This window comes from Apteryx rowi, unplaced genomic scaffold (genome assembly GCF_003343035.1).
Source record: "Apteryx rowi isolate R43461 unplaced genomic scaffold, aptRow1 scaffold_761, whole genome shotgun sequence".
In the NCBI taxonomy this organism is placed as follows: Eukaryota; Metazoa; Chordata; class Aves; order Apterygiformes; family Apterygidae; genus Apteryx; species Apteryx rowi.
Genome location: NW_020451051.1, coordinates 299,039 through 326,968, shown reverse-complemented (window position 1 = coordinate 326,968; position 27,930 = coordinate 299,039). Strand labels below are relative to the sequence as shown.

Genomic DNA, 27,930 nt, shown 5'->3' with positions numbered 1-27,930 from the left:
CAGGCACTGTCTAGTTTAACAGTGACACGTGGACTTCTTTCATTGTTTGTTACTAATCAAACCCGCTTGCGCTGGTGTAGTATGCTTCATATCAGTGTTATATATAGGTGTTTGATGATAACATTTTATTATAAATGTGATCATGCCAGTGTGGTGGTATGGAACAGCCAAGCAATGAGCTACACAACATAGCTCTTTAGAAGTAGGTTAGTGCAATGTATTGCTGTTACTTCTTTTTGTGTTATGGTGATACCTTTCCTTGGGAGTTGCTGCCTTTCTTTTATACCATAGTCTGACTACCAAGCTACAGCATGAATGCAGGCGTTCTTAAATATGCAGTATGGTAACATATTAATCATCATCATCTACCATGTATCCTAAAAGTAACATTTATATTTGAGACTTTTAAGAAAAATTGGTGGAACGTCTCAACATTTCTATAAAAGACACCTCACTCTATGCTCTTCCAAGGTCAAAAACTGTGGGTGAAGGAATCGTGGACCTCTTAATCTTTTGCTACTGTGAGATGTTTGGATGCCTGTTTTTTGAGAATATTCTAAGGTTTTTTTTGGTAGAAGACAAGGGGCAGGGAAACTTCTGTATAGCAGAGCAGCTATGATATGAACAAATAAGAGGAATTTTTTTGGGGTCACCCTCAAAAATTCATTGTTGTATTTATTTATTCTTTTAACTGCATTTCCAGGTCTTCCCATTATTCTATGGGCACTCGAGCTTTTTCCCATGACAGTATTTTTATACCTGATGGGAGAACAGAGAGTGAACAGGCAATCCAAGCAATGTCACAGGAGAACATTCTAGGAAAAGTCAAAACTCTTCAGGTAAGAAATTATAAGTAGTATGAATATTTAAGATGTGGTGGTAAATGGGCTTTGGAGCTCTGGGATGTATTAAGCATGGATAAAGGTGGGTTTCTTTTTCAGTGACCTTGGGGCAGTTTCTTAGCCATGCAAGTGATTCTGACAATTTGCAGAAGGTCTAAGCTTTGGTCTTGAAGGGTATGGTGGTGATCCTGCAAGCAAATCTTTAGAAATGTCTGCAGCCGTGTGGAGGTCATTTGAATTGAACTCATGGGTTTGGCATGTCCATCCTTACACCTGCAGATATGATACTGAGTGAAAAGAGGAGAGGGGGCACGGCATACGGTGTGAGACTTCTCAGCAGTGTAGGTTTAATTATTTATGTATTACTTTTTTTTCTCATTGCCTTTCCGTAGTTCTTTATTGATTTTTCACTGTTCCTTTGTCATTTAATTCATGCAAATTGCTTCCATTTGATTTGTAAGTTTATCTTTTGCTCATAAAATATACCAGACACTTTGGATATTTTCCAGAATTTCTCTTCAGTTTCAGGGTTTGAGCAAATCAGTAGAAATCAAACCTCCTCAGTGACCTGTTACTGTCCTTCCAACAGTCCTCATGAAAATCAGATATGTTTAGCTCTCCAAAGTAAACAATACACAGGCTTTGCATATCCTAAGAGCTCGGGATTATTATTCCTTTGGTTTGTCTGTGACTCACTTAGGAATCTGCCATTAAAACATTTGAGCGAATTTTGCGGTATTTTCCATATTCCATAGCAACCAACAAATACTGACTGCCAGGTTCTTTCTCTCCAAATGGGTAATATGCATCATTAGCAATGCACTTCATTGCATCTTCATGAGATACCATGCAGAAGGTTTCTCCTGTCTTAGATGGACTTAATGCAAACATCATGTTTCCTGATTTTTTTTTTTTCTCTCTGCATTTTTCCAGACTCGCCTAGAGCTTTTGCACATATTAGAAAACCCAGTGAGTTCAAAACCATGACATAACCTTTGGATCTCCCTTTTCAGTGTTGGTGATGTTTCCTATCCCTTTTCCATATTTCCCCTTTACACCCCATTCTTTTCTACTGTAGTATTCTGAAAGCAGACTGTGTTTGCTACATAATTTTGCAATTACAAGAATTCTGATACCCATTCTCCAATATCAGAAATTTGTATCTGCTTGAAGTCCTTTTTTGCAGTCTCATGCCTGCTGGGAACATTTGTACTTCTTCAAATTATGGGAAGACAGTCATCTCTTCTGAAGTGCATTCCACTCCTTAAAACCATGTTTGTGGTCAGCTCCCAGCAAAGTCATAGGCCTTGCCATCAACATTACTGTGGTTTTGCCCACACTTGTATATCACGTTGGATGTGCAGCACTTTCTGTTTCAATTCACCCGGCAACATGCTCCTCAGTAAAGAAATGCCTTGATCTGACTCTGAACTTTCTGTATTACAAACGGAGATTAAAAGTACCACAGATTTTAACTATTCTCAGGAATTGTTTTGGGGTGGTTTTGTAAAGCGTTCCTGGAAAACTTGAATCTTTTTCCTAAGAGGCACCATGCTGCTCACATTGATGTCCAATGTGAAAGGGTTCTGAAATCAGAATAGAAACACAAGCTGTTTGATACTGATAATGCCAGATCTCATTCTGCTGACCACAAAAGTCATTTCCCATTCTCACCTTATACTTCCGGTAGCTTTGGAGTGTTGATGAACTCACAATGAAATGCTGTGTAATGGTGCAAAACTCTGTTTAAATGTGGGAGTTTGGGCAGTTGGCCAGCATGTGTGCAGGCTCGGTTTCTTATTGTAGAAATTCTTTTTTTCTAATTCTGTACTCAAGGTAAATTAGCTCTTTCTGGAATAGTTCCCATTACTTTTTATTGATTTTCAGATTGGCAGAGTTCATCTTATCAGGCTTTCTGTAAATGGATTTGGTCATGTTCAAAGGTTTTAGTGTGTGCTGGAAGTCAGGCTGAGAAAAGCCTGACTTCCCTGTTAACCTCCTGTACCCTTTGTATGTCCTGAATCTGTTATTTTGTGTTGGCTCAAGACATATGCTGTTGTAAAAGCAGTCTTTTTCATGTCCTTTGGATCTCTTACTATTTATCATTATGTACTTTTAAAGATACAGTATAGAAAGCCAGCCTGAACCTGCTCCCACAAAGAGATGGTGCCCCTGATATTGGTACTCTTTATGCTGAACTCATTTAGTTCCTCAGGATCTAGTACTTTTCTTTTCAGACAAGACTATGAGTGAGACCCAAAAAAGTGCTTAAAATCTAAATTATTTCAATATGTAATTTCTTAAGTGGTCTGGAGGATCTGGTGTTGTTTTAACACACCCACATTCCACAATGTCAGTCTTGAATTGGTTCTTGTTCTGCCCTTTTTTATTTAAATATACAGCAGTGTACCAGAACAAGCCTAAAAGAAACTCTGGGAGCTTGCCTTTACGTGCTTCCCTTTCATATATATATTTTTTTTCCTTGCGCCAAAGAGTGTTAGATCTACTCGCTCACATTTTGCAGTTGTGATTGCTCTTCTTACTACTTGATATTTGCCAGAAATGGTCGGCAAATGAACAGAAGTCAGTTTCTGTTTCAGAGCCACAAAAACTTTAGCAAGTAAAATTGAAACATATTTTTAGCGTTAATGTTGTGAGGCATCTATGCCTTTGCTCTGATGATATGGTGGTGTGGAGCTATCTCTGTCTCTGGAGGCCGGGCAACAGCTTGTTCTCTGCCTCCTGCCTTCACTGAACCTGTCTTGGATCATCAGTCGTCCATGAGGCTGTAGCAGTCAGCCCTAAGAAATATTAAAGACTGACTGTGGCCTATAGCTTATTCCATTTAGGAACTATTGGACTACATATTTTTAGTTTCATGTGGCCACATGATTTAAAACAAACAAAACTTCCACTCTCTAAATTTGTAAAACACCATTTATTACACAGTGATTAATTATGATAAGAGCCAGACTCTTCATTAGCAAATTTTGGGCATCTAGGCTTCTTGGTCAAATTTTAGAGGATCAATTTTTAAATTCAAATTTCTCTGTTTTGGACTGAAGAATGTTCCTTCCAAAGTGAATGGCTGTTCAGTTTTTGATTCCCTGTTTTTTTTCTTTTACTCATTAATGTATCTTAGCTAATGGTTGAGCCAATGCTTACTCCTCTGTGCATTTTTATTTCTGTATTCTACAAGCCATTCCCATTATTGCTTATGTTTAATATTGCCCAGATTTCAACAAGGCTATAGAGCAGTTTATTAAACCTCAAAACTATTTTCCTGTAACTTGATGTTCTCCAGTTTATAGAATTGGGAGTGAACTTTCACTGAATGATTGTCAGCCCAGCTTTGTATTTCTTACAGTTCATTTCTTTGTTGCCAATATTTTCTAGTGCCAGCACAGCCTAATTGTTTTCTTCACATTCAACATTTTTTTTCACTTTATGAACTAAATTTATCACTTTTTTCTAATCATTCTAGCATTTCTCAGACAGAATCCTTTTTTTATAAAATCCTATTAAATCTATCAGTCTTGAAAATCAGCTTCCGTTTTCCTTACTAGCATTTGCTTTGCTTTTAATACAATGCAAGGGGAGATTCAGGTGACAAATACCACAGTCCTTGTGAGTGTCTTCAGACTCTCCAGAAAGTCTTGCTCTTGACAGATGAACATCTATAAGTGGTCTATTGCTACTTTTTATCCTGGAATCTTCTTTTGCATCTAGGTTTTCTGAATTTCTGTAGAGAATTACATATCTCTACAGACCCTCTGCCATTCCGTATGCAGTTTGCTTCTTTCCCGTTCTTCTACTTTGGACTCTCTCAAACTCTTTCTTGAAGTATAATGGCCCAAACCAGGCATGCTGCTTATTTTCTCATGTATGTTTGCAATGCCCACATAAATAAATAAATAAAGTTCTGTTTTCTAGTCATATAGTTATGTATAATTGTGAAATAATGAATGCATCATAAATACTTCAACTCAAATATTTGAGTTGAAGGCAAAAATATTACCAGCACTTCTTGTAAAACTTGTTTGAATAGAATCAGCTAAAGTAGTACAAACTCTACTATTTTGATGATTTTAAAGTGGACACAGCAAGCTCTTTTCCAGTTTTGGATCCACTCCATGCATGAAACCATAAGAATAATGTGGTTCCAGGGGGTTTGAATCCAACATGCGTGCAAGCAGGCATGTATGCAGAAGAGGAGCCAAATTTGAGTGAAGGAGGAGACATATGGTCCAATCTGGGCTCACTGCTGGTTAATATGGAAAGTTTGTTCTGTGGCATTTCCTATGCAAATACAAAGAGTGCTTTGAAAAGTCTAAGGTTTTTAATTTGCTGCAGGTGCCGACTAATGCAGAGCAGTTTAACCTAGGAGTTTTATTTCTGAAGTTTAATGGTAACCTGGTGTAAAGATGTTAGTTAAATAGTATCATGCTCTAGCAAATTATTTTTCATGAAATAAAAGTGGGTCTGTGTCATGGTCCAGTAACTGAGAAAGACTTAAATTAGTGAAATTCGATGAGTGCAAACTTTTTAATTTTTTTCCAAATTTCTAGTATTTCTTTGCCTTTATTAGATAAATGCATTATTTACAGTTGCAGCACAAATATGATGTTACTGTTACCAGTATATCCACCACCTTTCTTCCCAAAGACCAAACCTATGGCTGAAAATCACTTACTGACTGAATCACGAAAAAAATCACAAGCACTACTTCCCACAAAAAAGAGAAATTTGGAAGTACACGAGATACAAAATCAGGGCCATCTGCCAAAGAAAATCCCAATAATAATCCTTTGGGTACAGCTCTGCTATGTACTTTCCTTTTATCTACCCTAGCTACCTAAAAATATGGTTCCCAAATGACATTATCATAGATAAAGCAGTGGGATAGTGAGCCAGGGTTGTATTTTTGATAAGTGTTGTGCCATATACAACCGTCTTGTAGGTGGACCTGAAATAAATAGCAGATGCAAATGTCAGCTGCTGGTGTTCTTCCAGGGACCGTTCAGAAAGCAGATAGTGGTGCTTCCTCTCGAGGTGTGGGAAAGTGTGGTCAAAAGTACATACCCCAGGGTGGGAAGGCATGACATTAATAGAGTACATACGCATTGCTATAAAGGGGTCTAAGCTGCAAGAGAGTTTGGGATTAAATAGCCTTCTGCCTTTACATAAAGGTGTGTGTGCCTGCACAGTGCACCTCCTGCTCTCACAGCTTGTGAGAGGGTGTGTGCTGTTCCTGGCACTGTAAAGTCCAAAAGCCAAGGCCCRGGGCTGGCTGCTGGAGGAAGGGCAGCAGAAAGAGAAGGGCTACAGATTTACTGAGGGGGAGGTAACTAAGGGCAAGTAGCCTCAGAATTGGTGTGATTCATGTGCTTTTAGGCATGTAACGTGGCTGTGGCTGCACCTTCCCATTCCCAGCTAGATGCCGCCCTACCCCTTACTGTGGAGTGGCACCTCACCGACAGCCACCTGGGTTGGGTGTGAGTAGACAAATTCATACACACCTTTCTAATCTTAGAGAAAAAATGTGAGGGTAAGGTAAACCTGGGCTGGAACACAACTTGGTGATCTTATTCTGAAGCTCCTATGCACGTGTGGTCCTAGCAGCCATTCCTTCATGGTGTAATTGGCATATGTGGTAGCTATCTTATTTTGCTGCTGAGAACGGTTTATAAGACCTGTGGAAATACCTATCTGCTGGCTGCAAACTGGGGGACTAGTAAAGCCTATAGGAGCTGATATGACTTCTTAGCAGAAACTGCAGACAGGAAACGTTCAACTCTTTCCTTCTGTTTCTAGCTGACAACCAGATTTTGAAACAGGCTGACGATTGTGGGCTGCCAAATTTCAAGCCTTCTTTCACAAACCAAAAGAGACCAAGTACATTTAACTGTGACCAGCATCTGTGGAAATTTCCAAAAGGGTATTCAAACATACTGTGTGTAACTGCACGTTGGTAGAAGAGTAAAATATCATGTTTGTGACTTCTAATAATTGGAGTTGCAAGTAATCCTCCTTAGGCAACCATCATCCATGTGCTGTCAGCACAGGGAATTTTCAGGATTTATAGTTTTGTGGTCAGAAATATATATCTAACTGAAACTTTTGAAGAATTTAAAACAGATGCTCCTCTTTTCAGTGGCCTTGCAGCTTAATTTTATGTATCTGTCCATTTTTGGATTGGACATTGTTTCTTAAAATATCTATGTACTTTCAAGCAAAACTTCTGTGTTTTTTATTCTTTCAGGAATGCATTTTTAGGGTTTTTATGACTTACTTAACTGCTAATGAATCTCTTTACTGTGTAATTTTTTTTGAGAGAGGGCAATTGCACTGTAGTAATAGTAAAAGGACATTTTCAAAAAGAACAAAGCAGGTTTTAAACTATTTGAAAACTATCAGAATGAATTTGCTCTGTGGTAACAATAAGCTAGTTGAGATTTTTACATTTACTATTCAGCATCAGCTTTGGAGATTAAAATGCACTGAAAGAAATTGACCGATGGAAATTAATAACTCTATTAATAGAGTTTATTTAATTAAGATACATTTGTTCAAAAATGCCAATAATAAATACAGAAAAGAGCCTTCTGTACAGTAAGGAATGTGAGGATTTGTAGATTTTTCTTCTTCAGTCTTCAAACTGATTTATGCAAGTCTGAGTAAATAAATCTTTAATGTTATGAAAGAATTTTGAAGACTTCATACAGTCCAGAAATATTGCAAATATTCTATTTCCTGGAAATATCAGGAAAATAACATTTTAAACTTTGTGTACAAATATCCATTTTTACAGCACAGTCCTCAAGCATCCTAGATCACAATTGGAAAAGCTACTCTTTTTAAAGTACGTAATATTCTGTACAGTAGCTCCATTCACACACAACTCACCATTCACTGCACACACAATAGAATATCAGAAAATCAAGCAAACAACTCACTATCCCTTCCTCCAAAATACATTTCAAGCAATATATACACGTATACATGTTCTTACCATGAAACACATGCTGAAATCCTTAGTCTTTTTGAGTAGTTGCTCAGCTAATTTCAACAGTTCCAGTCTTCTGCCTGGGAGAACTACTTGCCTAGGAATGCCACTGTAGGATGAAGAAAGGAGCGACCTCAAATTAGAAAACACCTTATTAAGAAGCTGTTTTTAAATTAGTTTTTCCTGCTATCAGAGGAGCTGCAAGAACTAGCAGCTTGCAGAATTACTGCCTTTAGAGTACCTACTACAAACTTGTTTACTGTCTTGAACTCCTATTTATACAGTGGAAACATGTAAGATTTCAAATTAGAGAGTTGTACTGATAGCACTAAAGCCTGGAAGGACTTGTTGAAACTCTTGCCTTTGGGCTATGGGTGCACTGCCAGTATCTAGGCAGAAATAAATCTGTGCATTCAAAACCATCCAATTCGTCAAAATGATTTATATTACTTACTGCCAGAATCTAGATGGGTACCTGGGTAAGGAAACTGAGAAAAACTGTCCTAATTTAATAACATGGTTATTGAGTCTCTGCATGTACTTTGTATTAAAAGTTTGATATAGAGACCTGGTAATGGTTTGTGGATACCATGGATAAACTTTAGATAAGAATCCGGTCTGCTGTGCAATGATGGCAACTAAGACTGATCTGACCTGAATCCTTTTAGAGTTTTACCMACTACTATTAAAAGGTATATTCCCTTGCCGACTCCTCACCCAAGTCATGTTACCGATTCTAACCTACAGGGAAAAAAAAATGTCTTTGTTTTACATAACATCTACTGTAGTCTTCTGCAGTTCTCAGAAGCAAACTCCTGCCAGGGGTCCGTGTATGTAACTGACATTCATACTGAACAAAAGACACACAGGTGAATTCCTGCTGCGAATATTGTTGAGCTGTAGATGTTCACAGCAACAAAAGACAGAGATGGGAGATCTCCTTTGGAGAATTTGCAGTCCTTGAAAGAGACTAAGGCAGGAAAATAACTACATGCTCCCCTCTCTTCTGAGAAAGAGTCTCTGCAATGTTTCAGGAAGAAAATCTATCACTAAATGTTCCTCACTCCTATTTATTCCATTTTCAAGAGAATTTCTTTTAACTTATGCTAAAAAGATGTTTACTTTCAAAGACTTTGTGATATGGATCCCAGCATTACCCAAAGATGTAATTTCCTCAGATGACCTTACCTGATGGCAGATATTATATGCTTGTTATTTTACTCATCTGATTGTTGATGTAATTCAAGAGTACTTTCTTGTAACCCTTGAGAGACGATTACAAGGAAAATATATGGCGTGGAAGCTCTAAAGCTCTTTTATCCATAGATCTCCTGGAACACCCATGAATAAACTTTCTTGTGCAGAAGTGGTGATGTGGCAGTGCACATGAGCATAACACAGTTTGTGTACAGTTTCTGTGAGATCAAGTATCTCAGAGAAGCTGGGTTTCCCCTCCCTTGAGAATTTGCCCCTTCTAAGGTAGGGTTATGTCAAAGCCTTAACATTTAAAACTTAGAAGTGAGCCTCACTATAATGATATCTTTAAAAACTATGGTTGCATGGGATGCAGAGTTTGGGGGCTGGAGAAGAAAGAGGTTGCCTTTTGGCACAGTTTTAGCTTCTCACGGTAAACTGGGGTCGTGAATTTAATGCTTCACTGCAATAGTAAGGCTTAATAATCAGCTTTTATAAACAAAGTCTTAACCTAGGAACATAGGGAGATTTAACAAAAACAGGAGAAATGTTTCAAGATTCACAATAAATTTGAAAAAATTGGCAACACTGATGAGATTTCAAGTTGATCATCCAAAATCACAATTCATGCTGTAATTCCTGACCTTGATGACTTTGGGGAGAGAAAAAAGAGGGAGTGGCTGCTGTGCTGCAGCAGWGTGAGTCTCAAGTTGGTTTTCTGTCCAGAGCCAGAAGCTGCCCTGAGTATTTGTATGTGGAGAAAGGGTGCATGCCAGACTTGGCTTATTTTGCTCATAATATAAATACCTTTTTTTTTTCTCTTCTTGTTTTTCAGCAACAGTTGGCCAAGAATATTAAGTTTGGGCAGCCTCCACAAATGACAGTTTCTATGAGGACAATGGGGGAGGCATATGCTAGTGTAGAAGAGGATGTATTGCTCGGTAGCCCCATGAAGATTGAGACTCAGCAGGACACAGTGCTCTCAGACAGTGGTAATAAAGTAAGCACTTTAAATCGACATATTCACAGCATCATAGTGGTACTGAAATAGTGAAGTTCACTGGGGCATGGCAGATGTATCCAATGAGGCATAGCTCAGCTCAGTGGGCTGTTTTATGTGGGTGGGATTTCTCAGCTCATACTTCTTGGACCAGCAAGAAGTGTATGCTCTTGGTGTCCTGAGCAGGGTGATACAAAATCACCAGTTTGAATGTCTGCTCTGAACTTCCAGCAAAGCAGACAACACTCGCAGCATAGCTGGAAGATGGGAACTTATGTGAGACAGAAAATATCTATGGTTTTCCCAGCATGGAGAGTTGTGTGTAGCACTGCATGCCAAAAATGAAAATGAAAATGAGAGGGACTGGAGCCTAAATCAGTAAAATACTTGGTTTCAGGGCATATATCCATTTTCTCATGGAACAGAAGCTAAAGACAAGGAAAAGAAATATTTTGATAACTATCCATGAATCCAGGTATCCAGTATAATTCAGGTAATTATCCATAGAGATTTTGATGCCAGGAACTATAGGCATTCAGGTGCCTAAAAGGGCTTGTTAAGATAGTGTAGGAACACAGGTAGTGATGGTAGCTCTCTGGAAAGCCTCTAATCTTGTGATGGCTGCAGGGAACATGGGGAACAAAGGGAAATCCTTAACTGCTCAGAGGAAGCTGACTGTGCCTGCATACCTCTGGGGAAGGCACGCAACAACCCGCCTGTGTGCATGCAGCCAGTAAGATCCTGGAGGGACACAAGGGCATGGGCCTTAGCTCGTGTTCATTAGCCCTAGTGCTAGTTATGCATAGCTATGTGGTTTTCCATCTTTAAATTGCATGATTTCACAAGTCCTTTGAATATAGCTATGTATGTATGCTATGAAAGGCAGTGACAGTGAGTGTCTTCTGTTGCTTATGCCTATATTCAGCCAAACATGTAGCAGGGAGGTTTCTGGCTGAGGTGGCCCAAATTCTTCATCAGTCTTCAAAGGGCAGCATAGCTCCTCTTACCTGTTACCCCTTCCTTCAAGGCTGTGGTTGGATCTGTCAGAGAGTCAGGTTTTTGGATAGGAAATACACACACCTTCCTCTTCCCCTGCAGCCTGGAAGGCTAAAAGTGAAGTCAAAATATGGTATATTTCTTCTGCTTCACAAATAGTCCCTTAGGAAGCAATCACTTAAGGTGAATCAAGAGCATCCTGCATACGTCAGAGCACAAGGAGACAGATTTGGCTTATATCTTGGCACTGGGAGAAGACTCCGTGTTTGGTACCAACGTACATTTTTGGCAGACAGCTCTCTTGCTGGGTCCCACAAGAGACCAGAATGTCACCTAGTGACCTCCAACTCAAAGGAAAATTAATTCAAGCACTAGAATTCACAGAAATATCTTTGTGTAATAAGGAGGGAGAGAGTCAATCCTTACCGTCTGCTCTGTTAAATAACATCAATTTTTTAAAAACAAATTTAATGCTACTTTGCACGAAGTTTTCCAAATATAGAAGGAGCAAGCATCCCTGCTGCAAGGAGACTGCAGTTCTAAGTGTGCAGACAGAAACCAGCAAACCAACACTGAACACCTAGGAAGAGGAGGAACACTTTTCTCTTACTGCCACTGCTCCCTACCTGCTTTGTCAGAGACTTTCTGGTACATGGCAATCAGCTTACCTGGTTTCTGTTTGTGTCTCTGCTGCTGGCCTTGTAACTCCTCTGGGTGTTTTTCTGCATAGGTCCCTGGGGGTGGCTTCTGCTCAGAAGTTGGTGTCTAGGACTGCATAGTACTGTAGTGCTTCAAGCATGTTTCATGTGTTGGTTTGTGACTTTTGATTTTCCTCAGTAACTTGGATCAATGGCAAGGGTTCTGGATTTTATTTACCCTGTATTTGTAAAGGTGACTTTTTAGGCATTATGCTAATAATCTGTTTAGAAGAAAAGCTTGTACTTCAACATGTGTGTACAGCACCTGGCATAATGGGATCCCAACATTCATTAGGCTATGAAGTACTGCTATGATACAGTGACTAATAACTATGTTTCTGAGTGTGATGAATGCTGTGCCTTAAAATCCCCTCCTGTGAGATGGCTTTGAAAGGGAAGATAGCAGAGGAGTCCTTAGCTAGGGTCTGATTGCATGATTTCACAAGACTTTTTCTTGTGAAGAAAAGGAGTTGTCAAGAATCTCTAGTTGGACTTTGCAGCAGAGGTAATGCCTGACTAGGAAGAGATGAGGTTCTTAGTTTTTTTAGGCCTAGATCAGGAGAAAAAAAAATTATGAAGAACTGCTTGAAACCCTACAAAGCTGTGCTTTTCCTTTTAATTTTGAACCTAGTTATCTCATTAAGGAAGTGTGTTTTGTTTCATATAGTATCTTGTATCAGTAACTGCTTCTGTATAGACAGTAGTGATTCAAAGAGCAACAAAAAGAAAATCATAATATTTAGAAAAAAGAAGTGTTTATCAATTTTGCTGTGACAGGAAATAGTGTAAAAAACCCCACTAAACTAATAGGCCTTTTTCATATCTAAATTGCACAATTSCACAATTCTTTGAATCCTGTTTATTAGATCTTTTATGTTCTAATATCTAGCTGTGGTAATCTTGTTTTCTAGTCARTTGACACTGCAGATTTGTTGAGGACTATGAATTTGCCTGGAACAGGACATGAAGTGGAAGAAAAGGTAACAAAGCTTTCATACTTAGTTCGCATTGAATGCTTTTCTAATTTTAATTATTAGAAGTCTGACAGTCACTTTTTACTGTGATGTTCATTTCATTGTTTCCTGTTCATCCAAAATTTTGTGAACGTTGCAGTTTTAGGACAAGCAGTAACTAAGATTGAGAAATCTGTTTCTATCTGAAGAGTTGATTGCAGAAAGCTGAGCAGAACTTGATCTGTACTGGTCTCGCAGCATTCCTGCATTTGATTTATTAATCATAGAGCCATAATTTTCATAAGTACTTCTAATACTTTGTTATGCCAACATGTAATTCAGTAAGTGTATGCAAAATATTCCATCAACTTTTTAAGTGATTGGTTCCCTAATTAGCATATATTTAACCTCCAAAGACTACACAGTTGTCTTGAAAACAATATGTGTGATTTTCTCTCCTTACAGAAGATGTTTTCTCCCTTGTGTTTTTATATCTTCCTTTTCCACTTGGCTTGTGCCAAATGAAACTGTAACAATGATAGTTCAGTGAGTTATGGAAGAGTCAGGCACTCACTGTAGTTTCGTGACGGCAGACTCTTCCTCATAGACCTAAACATACACTTCCACTGTATTTATTCATATAAGTAGTCTCACTAAATTCCTGTGTTTGTATTTGCAGTTTCTGAACCCAAATATGTGCAGTGTAAAAGAAAGAGCACCAATCAAAGTCAGTTTTCTTTTATTTTTTTGCTATTCTTGGGTGCTAGCTTGGACAACTCCACATGACTGTGTCCTGTAGAGGGAAGCTCTTCTGCGGGCATTGTGCTGGCCTGGGGCATCTGAGTCTTAGTCATCTCCCATGCAGGCAGTACAGCTCTGTAGCTGTACTCTGTAGCTTCTATTGTAATGCTTAGATAAGTCATTCTGACTTAGCCTAGCCTAAAGTGTATAATCTAAATTTAGATGTAGATATTTTTCCACATTAAGCAAACTTTAAAATGTCTTAGGAACATTGTTGAAAGCTCTGTCTCTGCCCTTCCCATTCCCAACAACTCTAGAGTGGAACTAAACTGTGAAAAAAAATTGTTAAATGGTCTAAGTAATTTTTAACTGAAAAGTATGAAAACATATGTGTAGTACTGGAAACAGGAAACTGTTACAGCTATAACTTTCATGTCTGAAGTTTATGATTTCTACAATGGACAAAACAGAGTTTGAAATCTTTTCTGCTAATAACTGCTTTTGAATTCAAGACTGCAAAGTTTTTACTATATATTTTTAAATAGAACAAATAGCTTAATATAGCTTCTTTGTGTTTGTGATACAAACAGGTCGCTCCAGTCAAATCATCTCGGCCAAAAAGACAATTTTCCTGTTCTGGCACAATTGAAACAATCAATTTGGATGCAGTTCCCCAGGCTGTTGCTCGTCTAGACAACAGTGCAGCTAAACACAAGCTGTCAGTAAAGCCAAAAAAGCAGAGGATGTCAAGAAAGCACAGGAGATTAACAAAGGTAGTGAACTATTGGTCAAATAAGGAGAGGAGGGGATTTGCTTTTGAAGCTGGGTACAAAATAACCATAACTGGCTGCCCCAGGAGTATCAACAGCAGAGATCTGGCCTCAGACATGATGAACACCATTAGGGATAGTTATTGAAAGCTTCTGCAACAAAGTCATCTTGTGACTTCAGGGCAAAACAAGGTGGTGCTTGTTTTGTTTTGTTTTGTTCTGAAATCAAGACAGAGAACTTAAGATGAAACCTTAGCTGGAGACAAGAAGCACAGAAGTTTTTAGTATAGCTAGTTGAGACAAATACTACTTACACCTGCGGTACTTCCACTAGGATTTGACATTGGGAGGGTGTCCTGATTCTAGCTTTTCTAGTAAAAAGAGCTCTTTCTACAGTTTTAGAATGAATGATCAAATCCTAGTTTGGTACATTTACTGCGTGATTATTTTGTTTTYTATCTTGACATTTTATTAGTGCTTGTAAATGGGACCAGACTATTCAGCTAACACAGGCTACAGAAGAGGTACCAATGCCGATGACCTTTCTGCCCCACCATTGCACCTGCATTTCTAACTCTTGTAATGAAGAAATTAAAATAAGCCTTTTGTTTAAGCAGAATGGTTTTGTATAACTGGAACCAAATGATGGCTGGACAAATGATAGCTGGATATGGCATTAGCCAAGCTGTTTTCCTCATGAAAATTGCTGGGAAGCATTGTTTGAGTGCAGCTTGTCTTTAGACCGTGTCACTATAGAGACCCTTGTCTCTATAGTATAAGCAAGCTGTGAAGAAGCTCTCCGTTCAGTTTATTACAGGTATTGCACTCACATGTGAGTGTTGTGGGGCAGGCACATGGAACCAGAAGGTGCCTCAAGGGAAGAAAAAAAAAAAAAGACTAAAACTTCTTTGACCTCATTAATGCTCCTTCAGATGGGTTCAGGTCATACTCAGTGATCATCTCCATCACCAGCAAGTACGACATGCCTCAGTACAGTACAGTGTTGCTAGGGAGCTCTAGGTTTTCTATTTGTAGGTGGTTCCAAGGTTCCCGCAAAGAGAACCAAAATCTCAGCACTGGTAATACAGAGGAATATACGGGATTTGTGAAAGGCAACCAAATTCCATTTCTCTGAGCAGTGTTCTTTCCTGGCTAGTGTTACACAGCTGTCTTCTGCAGGGCCACCTTCTGTCTCTGCAAGTAACAGCTAGATTTGCAATGAAAGAGCTGGCCAGCAATGTCTTTAAATGGTACTAAATGTTTCAAGCTTAAAGAATGGAATTCTAAGTAATAGAACAGGGATATGAAACTTGTGGTCTGTTCCTCAGGCTTCTGTACATTTGTAATGGCAGGTCTCAGTCTGCATTAGTTCATGTATACCAAATGGTGATTCATTATTTAGCATTATACTTTTATCACTGTTGGGTTTGTTTTCTTTTTTTAAAGGACATCATTCCAGTAGGTTAGTGCCGAGGGGTATATGTATGTAATGTAATGTGATGTAATCAATAAATTGGAGTGTCATCCCTCTGAATCTACATCACTGTAAAAAAAAAAAAAGAAAAAAGAAAAGAAAAGAAAAAAAAGTTACCGTATTTGCAACTGATTGTTTCTTCACTATAAAGTATAATAAGCCAATATGCAATATTAAGTAACTTCAAACTTTTCTCCCTGTTCTAGGGATCACAAAGTTTAACAGTAACAGAATTTGAGCCAGAGGATCTAGAAACTCAGTTATATGCAGACAGATACCCAGGTTACATCACAGCAGACAAGCTAATTCAGAACAAAGATGAACAGAAGGAGCTTCAGCTGGCAGAAAAGAAACGAAACGAAGATCACTGGGGGATCTTTGAGGCTGAAAGGATAAGGCAGATTGTAGAAATGGAAGAACAAAGAGAAATGGAAGAACAAAGGTGCCAAGAACTTGAGCAGATGCAAAAAGAGCAGGAAAGAAGGCATTGTGAAGAAGAGAGCAAGCAGCATCTCCTTGAAGGAGAGACATCTTTGAAAATAGAAGAGCAAATGTGCCAGGAAGAGGAGAGAAGACTGCTGGAGGCAGAAAAGAGGCAAGAGCTGGAGGAGCAGAGGCACCAGGAACTGGAGCAGCAGAGGAACAAAGAGTTGGAGGAGCAACAGAGGCGAGAGCTGGAGGAAGAGAAGCTCCAGGAACTRGAGGAGCAACAGAGGCGAGAACTGGAGGAAGAGAAGCTCCAGGAACTGGAGGAGCAACAGAGGCAAGAACTGGAGGAGCAGAAGCACCAGGAACAGGAGCAGCAGAGGCTCAAGGAGCTGGAGGAGCAACAGAGGCAAGAGCTGGAGCAGCAGAAGAGGCTAGAGCTGGAAGAATTAAGGCAACATGAGATTGAAAAACAGTGGCAAGAAGAAGAACGAAATCGTCTGGAGGAACAAAAAGAACTGGAGGAACAAAACAGGCAGGAAAAACAGAGACAAGAGCTAGAGAAAGAGCTTCAAGAACCTGAAGTGAAACTGAAGGATGAGAAAGAAGCCGAGACTCTTGAACAACAAAATAAAAAGGAGGAACAAAGGCAGCATTTGAAGGAGGAGGAAGGAGAAAAGACAGAGGAGGATCAACCCCAGCAAGTACTGGAGAAGCAACAGAAACGGGAAGAGCAGAAAAAACATAAGCTCACAAAACAAATGCACATGGAGAGTGAAGACAGTGTGCAACAAGATGGACTGGAAAACCAAGAGGAACAAAATGAACAGGAGTGGAACAAGCTGGAAGAGCAGAAGATAGACACAGAAGGACAAAATCTTCAGGAAAAGCAGCAAGAACAACAGAAATCCTTAGAACAGCAACAGGACAAGGATCAGTTGTCTTCTAGAGGAGCTGATAAGCACCCAGTAGAGGAGAAGCTCCCAGAAGACTCAAGACCCCAAGAAATCAAACAGCCAGAGAAAGAGAATAAAACAGCAGAAGAAATGCTAGCCCAGAAACTGAAGAGAGAAGTTGAGGTTCAGGAACAAAAGCGAATAGGGGAAGAACTAAGGTGGCAGGAGGTAGATGAAAGGCAGACTGCATCCAGACCCTTCACATTTCAAGTGTCTTCCGGAGAGAAACAGATCATATTTCAGAAAGTAAATCTGAGCCCAGTCATGCCTGTCAAAGGAGCAGGACTCTCTTCTTCATCCATCAAAGACTACAGGATGCACRCTTCCAGCAAGGGCTCTCATACACTCCCGTCATCTGTGTGTGTCCCCCATACAGCCATTTTGGTTACTGGAGCACAGCTCTGTGGCACAGCAGTTAACTTGAACCAGATAAAGGACACGGCCTGTAAATCGTTACTTGGCTTGACAGAAGAAAGAAAAAGTGTGGATATGCCTTCACCAGAGAAGGCTCAGAAAAGAACACCAGATCCCAGACCTAGCAGCAGTAAAATGAGATACGCACAAGAGACATTGAACAACCAAGCCATATTAGCTGAGTGGGCCTCTATCCGCTCTAGAATCCTAAAGAATGCAGAAAACAGCAAATATAATGAGAAAGACCGAGTAAGTGTCTGCAGACACAGTGATGACTGGACTCCCCGAGGACGAGGTGGTCCTCATGGTAACTTGAGGAAAACCTTATCTGCAAATGCAAAGTTCTCGATAACACCAGCATGGCAGAAATTTTCAGAAACTTCAAAAAACATTTCAGATGCTGAGAATATAAGTGCAGCAAAAGGCAATGAAACAGTGACTGTGGGGAGAAACATGGGCTCATCCACTGATTCGAATGAGGAAGTGGCTTCTGCTCTTAAGGATAACTCAGCTGAAATGGCTAAGGAGAAAATGGAAACCCATAGTGAAATGACAGACAACACAGAAGGCTGTAAATTTGCAAAAGATCTTCCATCTTTTCTTGTTCCAAGTTTTCCTCATTCTCCAGGCAAAGAATTACCCCAGTCAGAATTTCCAGGTGCTCTGGAAAATCAGCAGAAAAACAGCACAAGAAAAGCAGATAAATCAGCACCGAATGGAGACGAAAATGTTTCTCCTTTCGGAATAAAGTTACGGAGGACAAACTACTCTCTACGTTTCCATTATGATCAACAGGTAGAGCAAAGGAAAAAGAAAAGATACAGTGCCGGAGATAGTTTTGACGGTGTGCCTGACCCACTAGTAACAACAGAAAGTGAAAACGAATCCACTGTTTTTGCTGCACAAGAGAGTACATCCCCTGGCATGGGAAGAGCAAATGTTCCTGGTAATCTAAAAGGCTTGAAAGACTCTTCAACTCCCGTGCTGGAGATTTCACAACCAGCGGGCCTTCCACTGCTCCTACCAGCCGTCAGCCAGAGTGCTTTCCCTGCTCGTGAGAAACCTGCCTGCAAGTCACTGGTCACACAGAAACCTGCTTTAGCTCCAAAGCCCACCAGCCAGACGCCACCATCATCTCCTCTCTCTAAAATGAACAGATCAAACCTAGCTGATTTTCTAGGGCAAAAGTTGGTTAAAGCTGAATCAGATGGTAGCTGGAAAAGAGAAGACAAAGTAAATGCAGTGCCCCCTGCAGCACTGAATGAATACAAAAATGAAGAGGAAGAAACCAGAGAAAAGAAATCATTTTTCCCATCTATAAGTATCCCATGGAGAGAAAAAAATGACAAAAAGCCTGAGCTGCTGAAGAAAGGTATGTACTTTGAAAACACCATTTAACTATTGTCTGCATTTCCAGAATGAGACTGGAATTCCAGAGGCAGAAATTTGATCTTAAACTATAATTCTTACTTGGTGTGTTATTTGTTGAGTACCAGTATTTGGCTAGGGTTGTGTGAATGACTGAGATGTCCTCTTCCTACAGTTTAATTCAGATGCACACAAACTCAGCTGTGGCCAATGTGGCCTGCTTAAGAAAATTAATTTCAAGGACGTAACTGAAGTGTGTATGTTTTCCTCGACAGAGATGTTACCTAGTGAGTCAAACAATGGAGTATATTACTTTGTGTTCCATGTGTAATGGTGTCATCCAAGCAGAGGGGTCATTTTTATAAATTACATTATACTGCAGCTGTTTTTAGGATGATATATCTAGCTTTAAAGCTATTAAGATCTAGGTCCTCTTCTAGTGCCTATCTTGGACAAATTCTCTACCTAATATAGCTGGCCACAGGAGACTGCATTTCAGAAGCTCTCTGCAGTAGTAGAAACAACATAATGGCCATATTGGCTCCCAGTTTTTCCATTCCTGACTTTTAAAAGCCTTAAGACATTTCTAAAACTATATCTCAGTGGAAATGCTGTCTATTTTCACAATTTCTTTGAACACAGGCATTAGATATGCTTTTTCTTTTCACTTTTATTTTTAAATGAGAATGCGGGGAAACGAATTGGAGGCAGAGCTGCCAACCCAGGAGAGCTCGGACGGGGCTCTGGGGGTTTCTGTGCTCACCCAGCTCTGCAGCACCCTTGGCACCTGCAGGGCTGCTCTCCGCTGCTCACGGCTCTATACTGGGGGCTAGCCCCAATTTCATGCAGCGTACAGGAAGTCTCTAGCTTGTTCTCAGAAACATTTTTAGCCTTGAATACCTCCTGCAACACCAGTACAAAAATTTAAAAAGTTGTGCAGTATTTGACTAGTGTTTTACTTAGTAGTTTCAATGAAACGTTTYAAGTAACTGCTCAAATAAAGCCTGTTTTCTTTCTGGGAATAGACAAAGGCACCAATACTCTATGGAGCAAAAGAGTAATTGATGTTCTGCTGTTTCTAGACCAGGTCATTTTGAGATAAAAGATGGATTTGGAAAATGTGAAAAGCTCTTCTGCTGCAGACTTTCAGCCCAGGTGCCTTTCAATGTGAAGATACAGACTTTTTACATAATTTTCAGTTATTGAAGAAAAAATTAAACTCACCTTTCATTAAAGTTGGATCACTGAATGAGAAAACAGGCAATGCTCAAGTGACAATTAAAAAAATTTTTTTTAAGATGAGTGGCATTTATGGGAGTACACAATTTCAGCTGCTTCTATTTGGCTGAAGTTTGGACACTCTTGAACTTCCCTTAAAAATATGACTGGAAAACAAGAAAATTGCACTATCTAGTGGCTTGTCCCCCTATCGTCACAGGTGTAAATAATCAGTGCATATGCATCACCTTCACTTAAATATCTCACGTAGTGAGTATATGTAATACATTAGGCTATAAATCTAATCTGTGTCTGCGGTAGGCTTGTTTTTTTTWAAAAAAAGAAGATAAATTTGGACAGCTGTTTGAGAGCCTTGAATTAGGTCTTAATCTTCTGAAAAAATTCTGGCAGTGTTTCAGAATTTGGCCTGTGGTTCGTGAAGGCCTGTGAATTCAGTGAGCTGAACTCCAGAGCTTTCCCAAGGCAGAGCAGTTGCACTGGTTTGCTTGAGACAAGGATGTTGTGCACTACTCAACCAGGTGTTTTCACATTTTCTTTCAGAAAAACCAGTCCTCCAGAGCAGACACTCTTTAGATGGCTCTAAGTTGATGGAAAAAGTTGAAACTTCACAACCGCTTTGGATTACATTAGCGCTTCAAAAACAAAAGGGATTTCGTGAGCAGCAAGCTACTAGGGAAGAACGGAGACAAGCCAGAGAGGCAAAGCAAGCAGAGAAGCTGGCTAAAGAAAACGTAAGCAATCTTTATAAACCTACCCGTTAGGAATACTGATACTATCATTGTAACTATTAGCTAGCTTTATTATGTGAAGGGGCCTTTTTTTTTTGTTCAGTTTGTAGTATTTCATAAAAGCTCAAGTGAGGGTTTGTAAACAGTAGTCTGAAATTCTTGAGTTCTCTTTTGCAAAACTGAGACATCCAGGAGAAAATACTGCGCAATGGTGTGGCTATTTTAGTATAATCTCTGATACCCAAAGGATTTCTCTGCTGTCTTAGCATCATGGGAAGTTAATGGCAGTCATAAACGTGACCACTGTGCAAGAAACCCTGTGAGAAATGCACTGCTTCTTCCTGCGGTACGAAAGCTGCTTTGGGTGGTGCAGCAGCAGAAGGGTCATGTGCCACATGGTTCTTCAAAACTCAAGTAAACAAGATGATAAACCTTAGCACTTGGGGATAGCTGCTGGAATATTTATTTATAGATGAATATAGGTGAATATTACTAACTGTTTATTTTTTATTAGAACTTACATTATTCAGATAAAGTAGGTGAATTAAAGAAGTCAACTGTCACATGTAACATTCAAAATGCTTGAAACAGGCACTGAATTCAGCATTTCTTCTTTCTTGTTTTCTAAATAGGTATTTACTATCCATGTTTTTTTATTAGTAAGTAAAACGCTTCTCCTTGCAGTACAGAAGTGAGGCTATATAAGCAGTGATGCTGTATATAGATACCACAGATGGTAAAAAGGGAAACTGTGTGGGTAACTAAGGATACTTTGTTTGTTCTGAGACCCAAATTTCTGACGGACACAGACATAATTAGAGACATATATAATGGGTTGAAGAAAACAGCGCTGGGTGTGAGGTTGCCCAAACATAAATACTGTTCTTCAGTGCTGTATTTAGCAGGTAGCACTGGTTCAAACTGGTATTTTGACTGAAATGACAGCTTGATAAATTTAGCTTTGCTGTGTTTTCTTTTACTAACTTTAATAACTATTAGTTTTAGAAGTATCAGTGTTCTGATTCTTTGCCTAAAAGGAAGGTTAAGGAAAGGACAGGTGAGGAGGGACAGCACCAAGTGTGACATCTCTCATTTGTATCCACTACATGACATTCTCATTTAACAGTTTTCCTTTCTATTCTAGGCTGCTCTAAGTAATCAGTCAGATAATAAAAGCAGCAGCAGCAAAGCAAGCAYACTGCAGAAATCCACACCTCAGGAAGGGGAGAAGAAAATTGAGACTGCTGTGTCAAGACTAGAAAGAAGGGAGCAACTGAAGAAGTCTAATACTCTTCCAACTTCAGTGACAGGTACAGTGGGAGATTCATTCAGATTTACCCTAGGAATGAGCTTTTAGTAGTAGCATTGTGTGGTTCAGAGAAAGTGAACAGATCATTTTTTGTGTCACATATTACCCCTAAAATTATAAATACTTCTGCTTTCAGCAAGAAGCACTGTTTGTCTCAGTCTTATGTGCTGGCCATTAGGTTGAAAGTACATAATTTTAACAGGTTTTTACAAGGTTCTCTGGCTTATTAAACTTGCACTAGTGCACTTGCTCAGAATTGCCTCAGTTTAAGTTAAAAAAAAAAATTAGTCTGTCTCCCCAAGCCACATCCAGCAAGTGTTTTTGGAACAAGACTAATGCACATTAGCAGAATTTGATTTACTGTAAATTGCAATTGCAGTAGTGTTTTGCCTTGAGGTTGGGGTTTAGCATGGAGGGAATATGGTGCCAAACTTCTACAAAATGTATCTGAGTGGTAAATAAGACATACTATGTTCTCCTACCTCGCAGTCTGCAGAGGAGAAATACTCTCCACAGAATATTTGGAATGGGTACTCCTCTTGTTTCATTCAAAAATGCAAAAGCTAATTAAATTAAGTTGAATGCAACCTGTCACCCTTAAGTTCAGATTTCTCCCTCCCAGCCAAAAGTCTGGTTCTGAAGGAACCAGAACCTACTACTTTACCTGTCACTTAGAAAAGCTGAAATAATTATGTATTCAAAGATCAGGCACATTAAAATAAATACCCCCCCAAAGAAGGTAATACGAGTGGAATAAGGTAATTGTTGAAATAGAAGCAACTTGCATAATTTTTCTCTAATCAACAGTAGTCCTAGGAATAAGGTTTAGGAGAAGAGTACAGATAGATACTGAAGAAATATTTTTGTAAGCTATACAGCAAACAATTTGGGCTTCTGTGACAGTAAGTGCATGTATCAGCTGAATCTGTACAGTACCACTCCAAGCCAAGAATTATGGAATGCAACTAGGTCCAAGTGATGAGGTGATTCCGTTACCTTGCATACCCGCAATAGTGAAGATTGAACATTGTCACTCGTTACAGACGGGATCCTGACTGTTCCAAACTGAACTTGGACCCCCAAGCCTGCCTATCGTTACTTGCTTCGGCAGCGCTACGTCCACATGGCAACTGTACTACAGTGCAGATACGCCTGAGTACTTCTGTTTTATTTGCAAAACTTTATATAGCTTGCCCAAAACTTTTCCACTGTTAATCTGCTTCCAGTGTCCAAGCTGGCTTTAGCAGTAGCAGAGAAGCTTTATAGCGTATTACCCTCCTTCTGTCGCAACCCCACAGAAGGCCCTGCTGATGCCCTGTTGAAAAGGATTCACTAGTATGATACTGTGTAGTACTCTTAACAYGTTGTGAACTCTAGCAGAAACCAAAGCTTAGCGCAATAGGTTATGCCAAATTAGATCAAAAAAGGGCCAGGAAAAAAAAGAGCCTCAGTCTGCCTGTTTGCCCTAAAATAGGAGTTTCAGGAGGAAAAATCACTAATTTTGAATTAGCTAAAGTGAAAGCATAAAATTGTGTTGTCCCTAAAGGAAACAGTGATTTGCTCTCCATGTAATTACTGCTTACATTTGGAATCAGGTAGCCATTATCAACTGCACAAATATAATATAAGCAAGCATATGTTTATTATGGATGGTAACATTTATTTAGTCTCCTACAATTAGGGCTGCATTTAAGGCAGAAGACCGGGCTAGCACTTGATTAACATAAGCAAGTTTGCTGAATCCTACTCTAAGGACCATAAATAAATAAATAAATAAATAAATAAAGCCCAAACAAGCAAACAACCCCCCCCCAGACCCCAAGCCCAGGAAAAAGCTGGTGTATTTCAGACTTGCACCTCAGTCTTGTACAACAGGAACTGCTAAGAGGGTAAAGCCTTTTTTAAAGTGTTTGTTGACAGCAATAATTGCTTTTGCTGTTCATTTACTTCTTGTAGCTAAAAATAAGTCATTAAAGTTATACTAAAAAGAAAAATAAATGATTTCCGCCATCCATGCAAGATTAAAGCTTTTTAAAGTATTTAAAATCTGCAAATGAAATGCAACTAAAAATAATTTGGACTGAATCTGAACATTTAAAATTCTTTGATGCATAAAAGAAAATGTACCATGGGGAATTAATGAGGAGTAGTTTTTGTAATTAAGCTTTTTAGAGTAAACTCCTGAGGTCTCAGGTAGGACTCGTTTCTATCCTGGTTGCCTTCAATGGCATCCACTGCCTCAGAATTAAATAATCATCTTCCCATCTGACTTCTACAATGYACTTCTATGGTTCTGCTCATAAAGTTGGTAGAAGCCAGTTTCTTATTCAACACATTTTTATACTGAGACAGCTGTTTGTCAGCTTTTTTCTTAAAAATAGTATTTTTAAGACAAACAGCTATGGGAGGGACCTGTTTTGTCTCTTCCTCCAACAGCCTCATGGGCTTGGTTAACTGAGATAGAAAATTATAGGACCACTTTCTTCTCTGTGCTTATTGAAGGAGCCTAAATCTGAAGTTACACATGGTCAGTGGGGTTACACATGGTCAGCAGCTGCATTACCAAGGACACTTCAGGAGAAAAAATATCCCAGCTTTATTTGCCATTGTTGGCAACACTGCGGATGCAGTTAAGACATTTATGTAAAAACAGAGACTGGCAAACTGGACATGTTTTCTCTGACCCCATGGAAACTATGAAAATATTGTCCTGATTTGAGTTACATTATATGGAGTCACCTCTGAAAAAGGAAACTCAGCTTATCCTAATTTGATTATTTAGAAAACAGAATCAAAAGTGAGATTTAACTAAAAGGATTGGAAATAAAGATGAAGTATTAGATCAGAACACCTTCACAGAAAATTACAGCTTTCTCTAGAAGTCTGCAACAAAGTACACTGTTCACCTAATGTTTGTTTTCTCCCCCTCCCGCATGAAAAAACAGTGGAAATTTCAGATTCTGTTCCATCAACACCGCTGGCAAAAGAGGTGGCCAAGAGATTCTCTACGCCTGATGCTAACCCTGTGACAACAGAACCAGCCTGGCTCGCATTAGCCAAGAGGAAAGCAAAAGCCTGGAGTGACTGTCCACAGATCATTAAGTAAACTACAGAATTACTTCTCTATTGCTGATTGTTAATGGCTTTCTTTTTATTTATTCAACTTTTTACACATGACAAAACTGAACTGCATGTAGTGAAGGACTGACAACTGAACTGATTACCRTTTTGCTCTAGCTCACTGTAAAGTCTACTCAAATCATATATTCCATTGCTTTAAGTGGCTAAATGAGGTCAAGGCAGAAATTTCAGAGCCAAACTCTCAAAAATTTAAGAATGCTCAGATGTTGGATGTAAATTTTAGCCATTCTAATAATAAGGGCCAGAACTTCAGTTCAGAAGCTCCTTAAATTCTGTGAATATTTGGTTCTGCAATTTTCAATCTCTACCCTTAAAGTGGAGATCTCGGAAAAGTTTTGGAAAACTCCGTTGTTGAAAATTAATGCAAGATGCATGCTCCCTTCTCTTATTCCTATTTTTTTTCTTAATTAGTTGTTAAACTGTATCAACTGTTAGTTCTACTKGCTATCTGAAAGCTTCTTCCCTAATGAAGAACTTCAGGAGACCTCTTTCCACCTGCAAATGCTAAGTAAGAAGACGGTAGCATCCAAATGCTGAAGTAATTTCTTTCATCCTAGGTTTAACACACTAGGGCTCTATTCCCTCACTGCTAGGAAGAAAACAAAAATCTATTATTAAAACAAAAATCAAAAAGTTTTCAGAAAGAAGCCAGGGACAGAATGTTTCTTCTAGTCCTTTAAGTACATGAGTGTGCTCAGCCCTATTAAGGTGTATAGAGACAGTGACTGCAGATTAAAATGTTAAATCAATTGACTGGAACTAAAATAAGTAAAACTATTCCTGTGCTCGTGTACTTGTAGAATTAGTCTCAGTCCACTCCCCCAGGAGTAAGACTGCAGGACTGAGGTTAGCTGAGAACTGAAAGCTGAGTCATTAGGAGTCTCAAGAGTTTTAACTCTACATTCCTTCTGATTTACTCCGTGTGCAGCTTCAGGTAGCTGAGACAGCTTTCTGAACTTTGGCCAATACAGCCCAAACACTTCAGAAAGCAGTTTACTTACCCCCAACTCAGGTATCTGCTGTGGCAGCTGAACACTTTAATTACTTCTTATAACTAAAATAGAAATGTTCATCGCCTGCTTACAAAAAAGGATAAAGTCCATCATGTAATTAAAATTTTACTATCCTTAACATCCCATGGAGATAGCTATGTTTACATTTTAAAAAGCCTCCCTAGCAAATAAATCCTTAACACGCCCAAGTTTGAATTTTACAAGGAAGTCTTTAACAAATGTGAATGTCCCTCTTGTAACCATATGGCTCAGAGGAACCTTTAAGTCTACAACACTATAAAGGGAGAAAATTTAAGCAGAAGAAATTGTATCATTATGAACAGTTACCACATGGGTTTCATGGAATTATTTTAGCCAAATACTGCTGTATGCAGCGTGAGGAGGAGCCTTTTAAATTATGCAGAAAACAGAATGAAATCTGCAGTGTCCTCCGGTTCCAAGAATCCAGAAAGGGCTTGTCAGCAAAAGCTGATACAGAATACAATATTGCCCATCCCACGGAAAACAAAGTATCACGTTTACAACAGCACAAACACAATGGACATGTTASAGTAGATGTGCAGCAGCAAGTTCATTTATTCTTGGTTCTCTGAAGTGATCAGTTTTGAGCACAGTTTCATATTTAAAATGAGATTCTCTAAAATACCTACTTTTCCCCTTACTGTAAGTACATATTTTAAAAGTTTTATACAAATAGGGGCACTGCTGCTCTCAGACACTTGGAAAAAAGTGCTTAACACCTTCAAAGTAGAGTCTCTGAAGAAAGAATTGGGCCCATCATTATTTTTGTTCTGCTAGCCCCAAGAATTAGCACTTAAGTTAAACTTATACTTTATCTGAGTTTATAAGCCTGCGCTATGTATTTGTAATTACAAGAACTAAACTGCCTGAAATCCATCTCTAGGATTATCTAGGAGAAGAAGTCAGGCAGAAATATGAAGAAGGCAAAGTCAGTCAGGATTAAAAAATTAAAGACACTGGTATTCCGAAAAGCATAGCATAACTAGGTGCTATTGTGCATGACATCATTATGAAGCAATTTTCTAATACAATACACTTATATCACATAGAATAGAGCTTTCATTAAGAATGGTCTTAATCTAAAGCTTCAAAGCAGAGTTTTTTTTCAAGCATAAGGGTATCTAGTGTAATAATGGAAACTGTATTCTGCACAGTACTTGGTGGAAGCATTTCTAAAGTGTAAATGTTCAACAGTGACATTTCATGTTAAATTAATGCAAATTTGCACTAAATACCAATGAAGTGTTACTTTGCTTTAGCTTTGTTGCAACCATTTCTGATAAAGTGTTGGAAATCTGTAAAAAATCATTACTACTGACTTTAAAACAGCAAAAATGTTTTAAGACTGAACAAACCACTATGTAGTATATTGTCTCAACTTTTTGTAACTTATACACACAAAATACCATTTTTTCTGACAAGGTTACATATGATTAACCTCTCTGTTCATATAGTAATGTATAAAAACTATAAGATGTAAAATTGTGGGGTATTCGTTGTGTACTTTTTTAATTTTTAAAATGTTTTAAAGTGCAATTGTTTATTATACTAATGTCATTTTAATTCTTATTAAACTATAACCCAGTCAAAAATTATCTAATTAATGATGTATTTAATCAATGTCTCCTTTTGTTAGTAGTA

General features: G+C 38.8%; 1 protein-coding gene across 1 annotated transcript; it reads left to right on the top strand.

Moving 5' to 3' along the window:
• The first annotated feature begins 704 nt into the window (after positions 1–704).
• Positions 705–27,881, top strand: KIAA1211 (KIAA1211 ortholog). The gene is made up of 8 exons (XM_026088297.1): positions 705–839; positions 9,878–10,042; positions 12,648–12,716; positions 14,021–14,203; positions 15,881–18,842; positions 20,618–20,808; positions 21,950–22,115; positions 25,060–27,881. Exons 1-8 carry the CDS (start codon positions 720–722, stop codon positions 25,218–25,220), a joined length of 4,017 nt encoding a protein of 1,338 aa, XP_025944082.1. The 5' UTR covers positions 705–719; the 3' UTR covers positions 25,221–27,881.
• Positions 27,882–27,930: the final 49 nt, after the last annotated feature.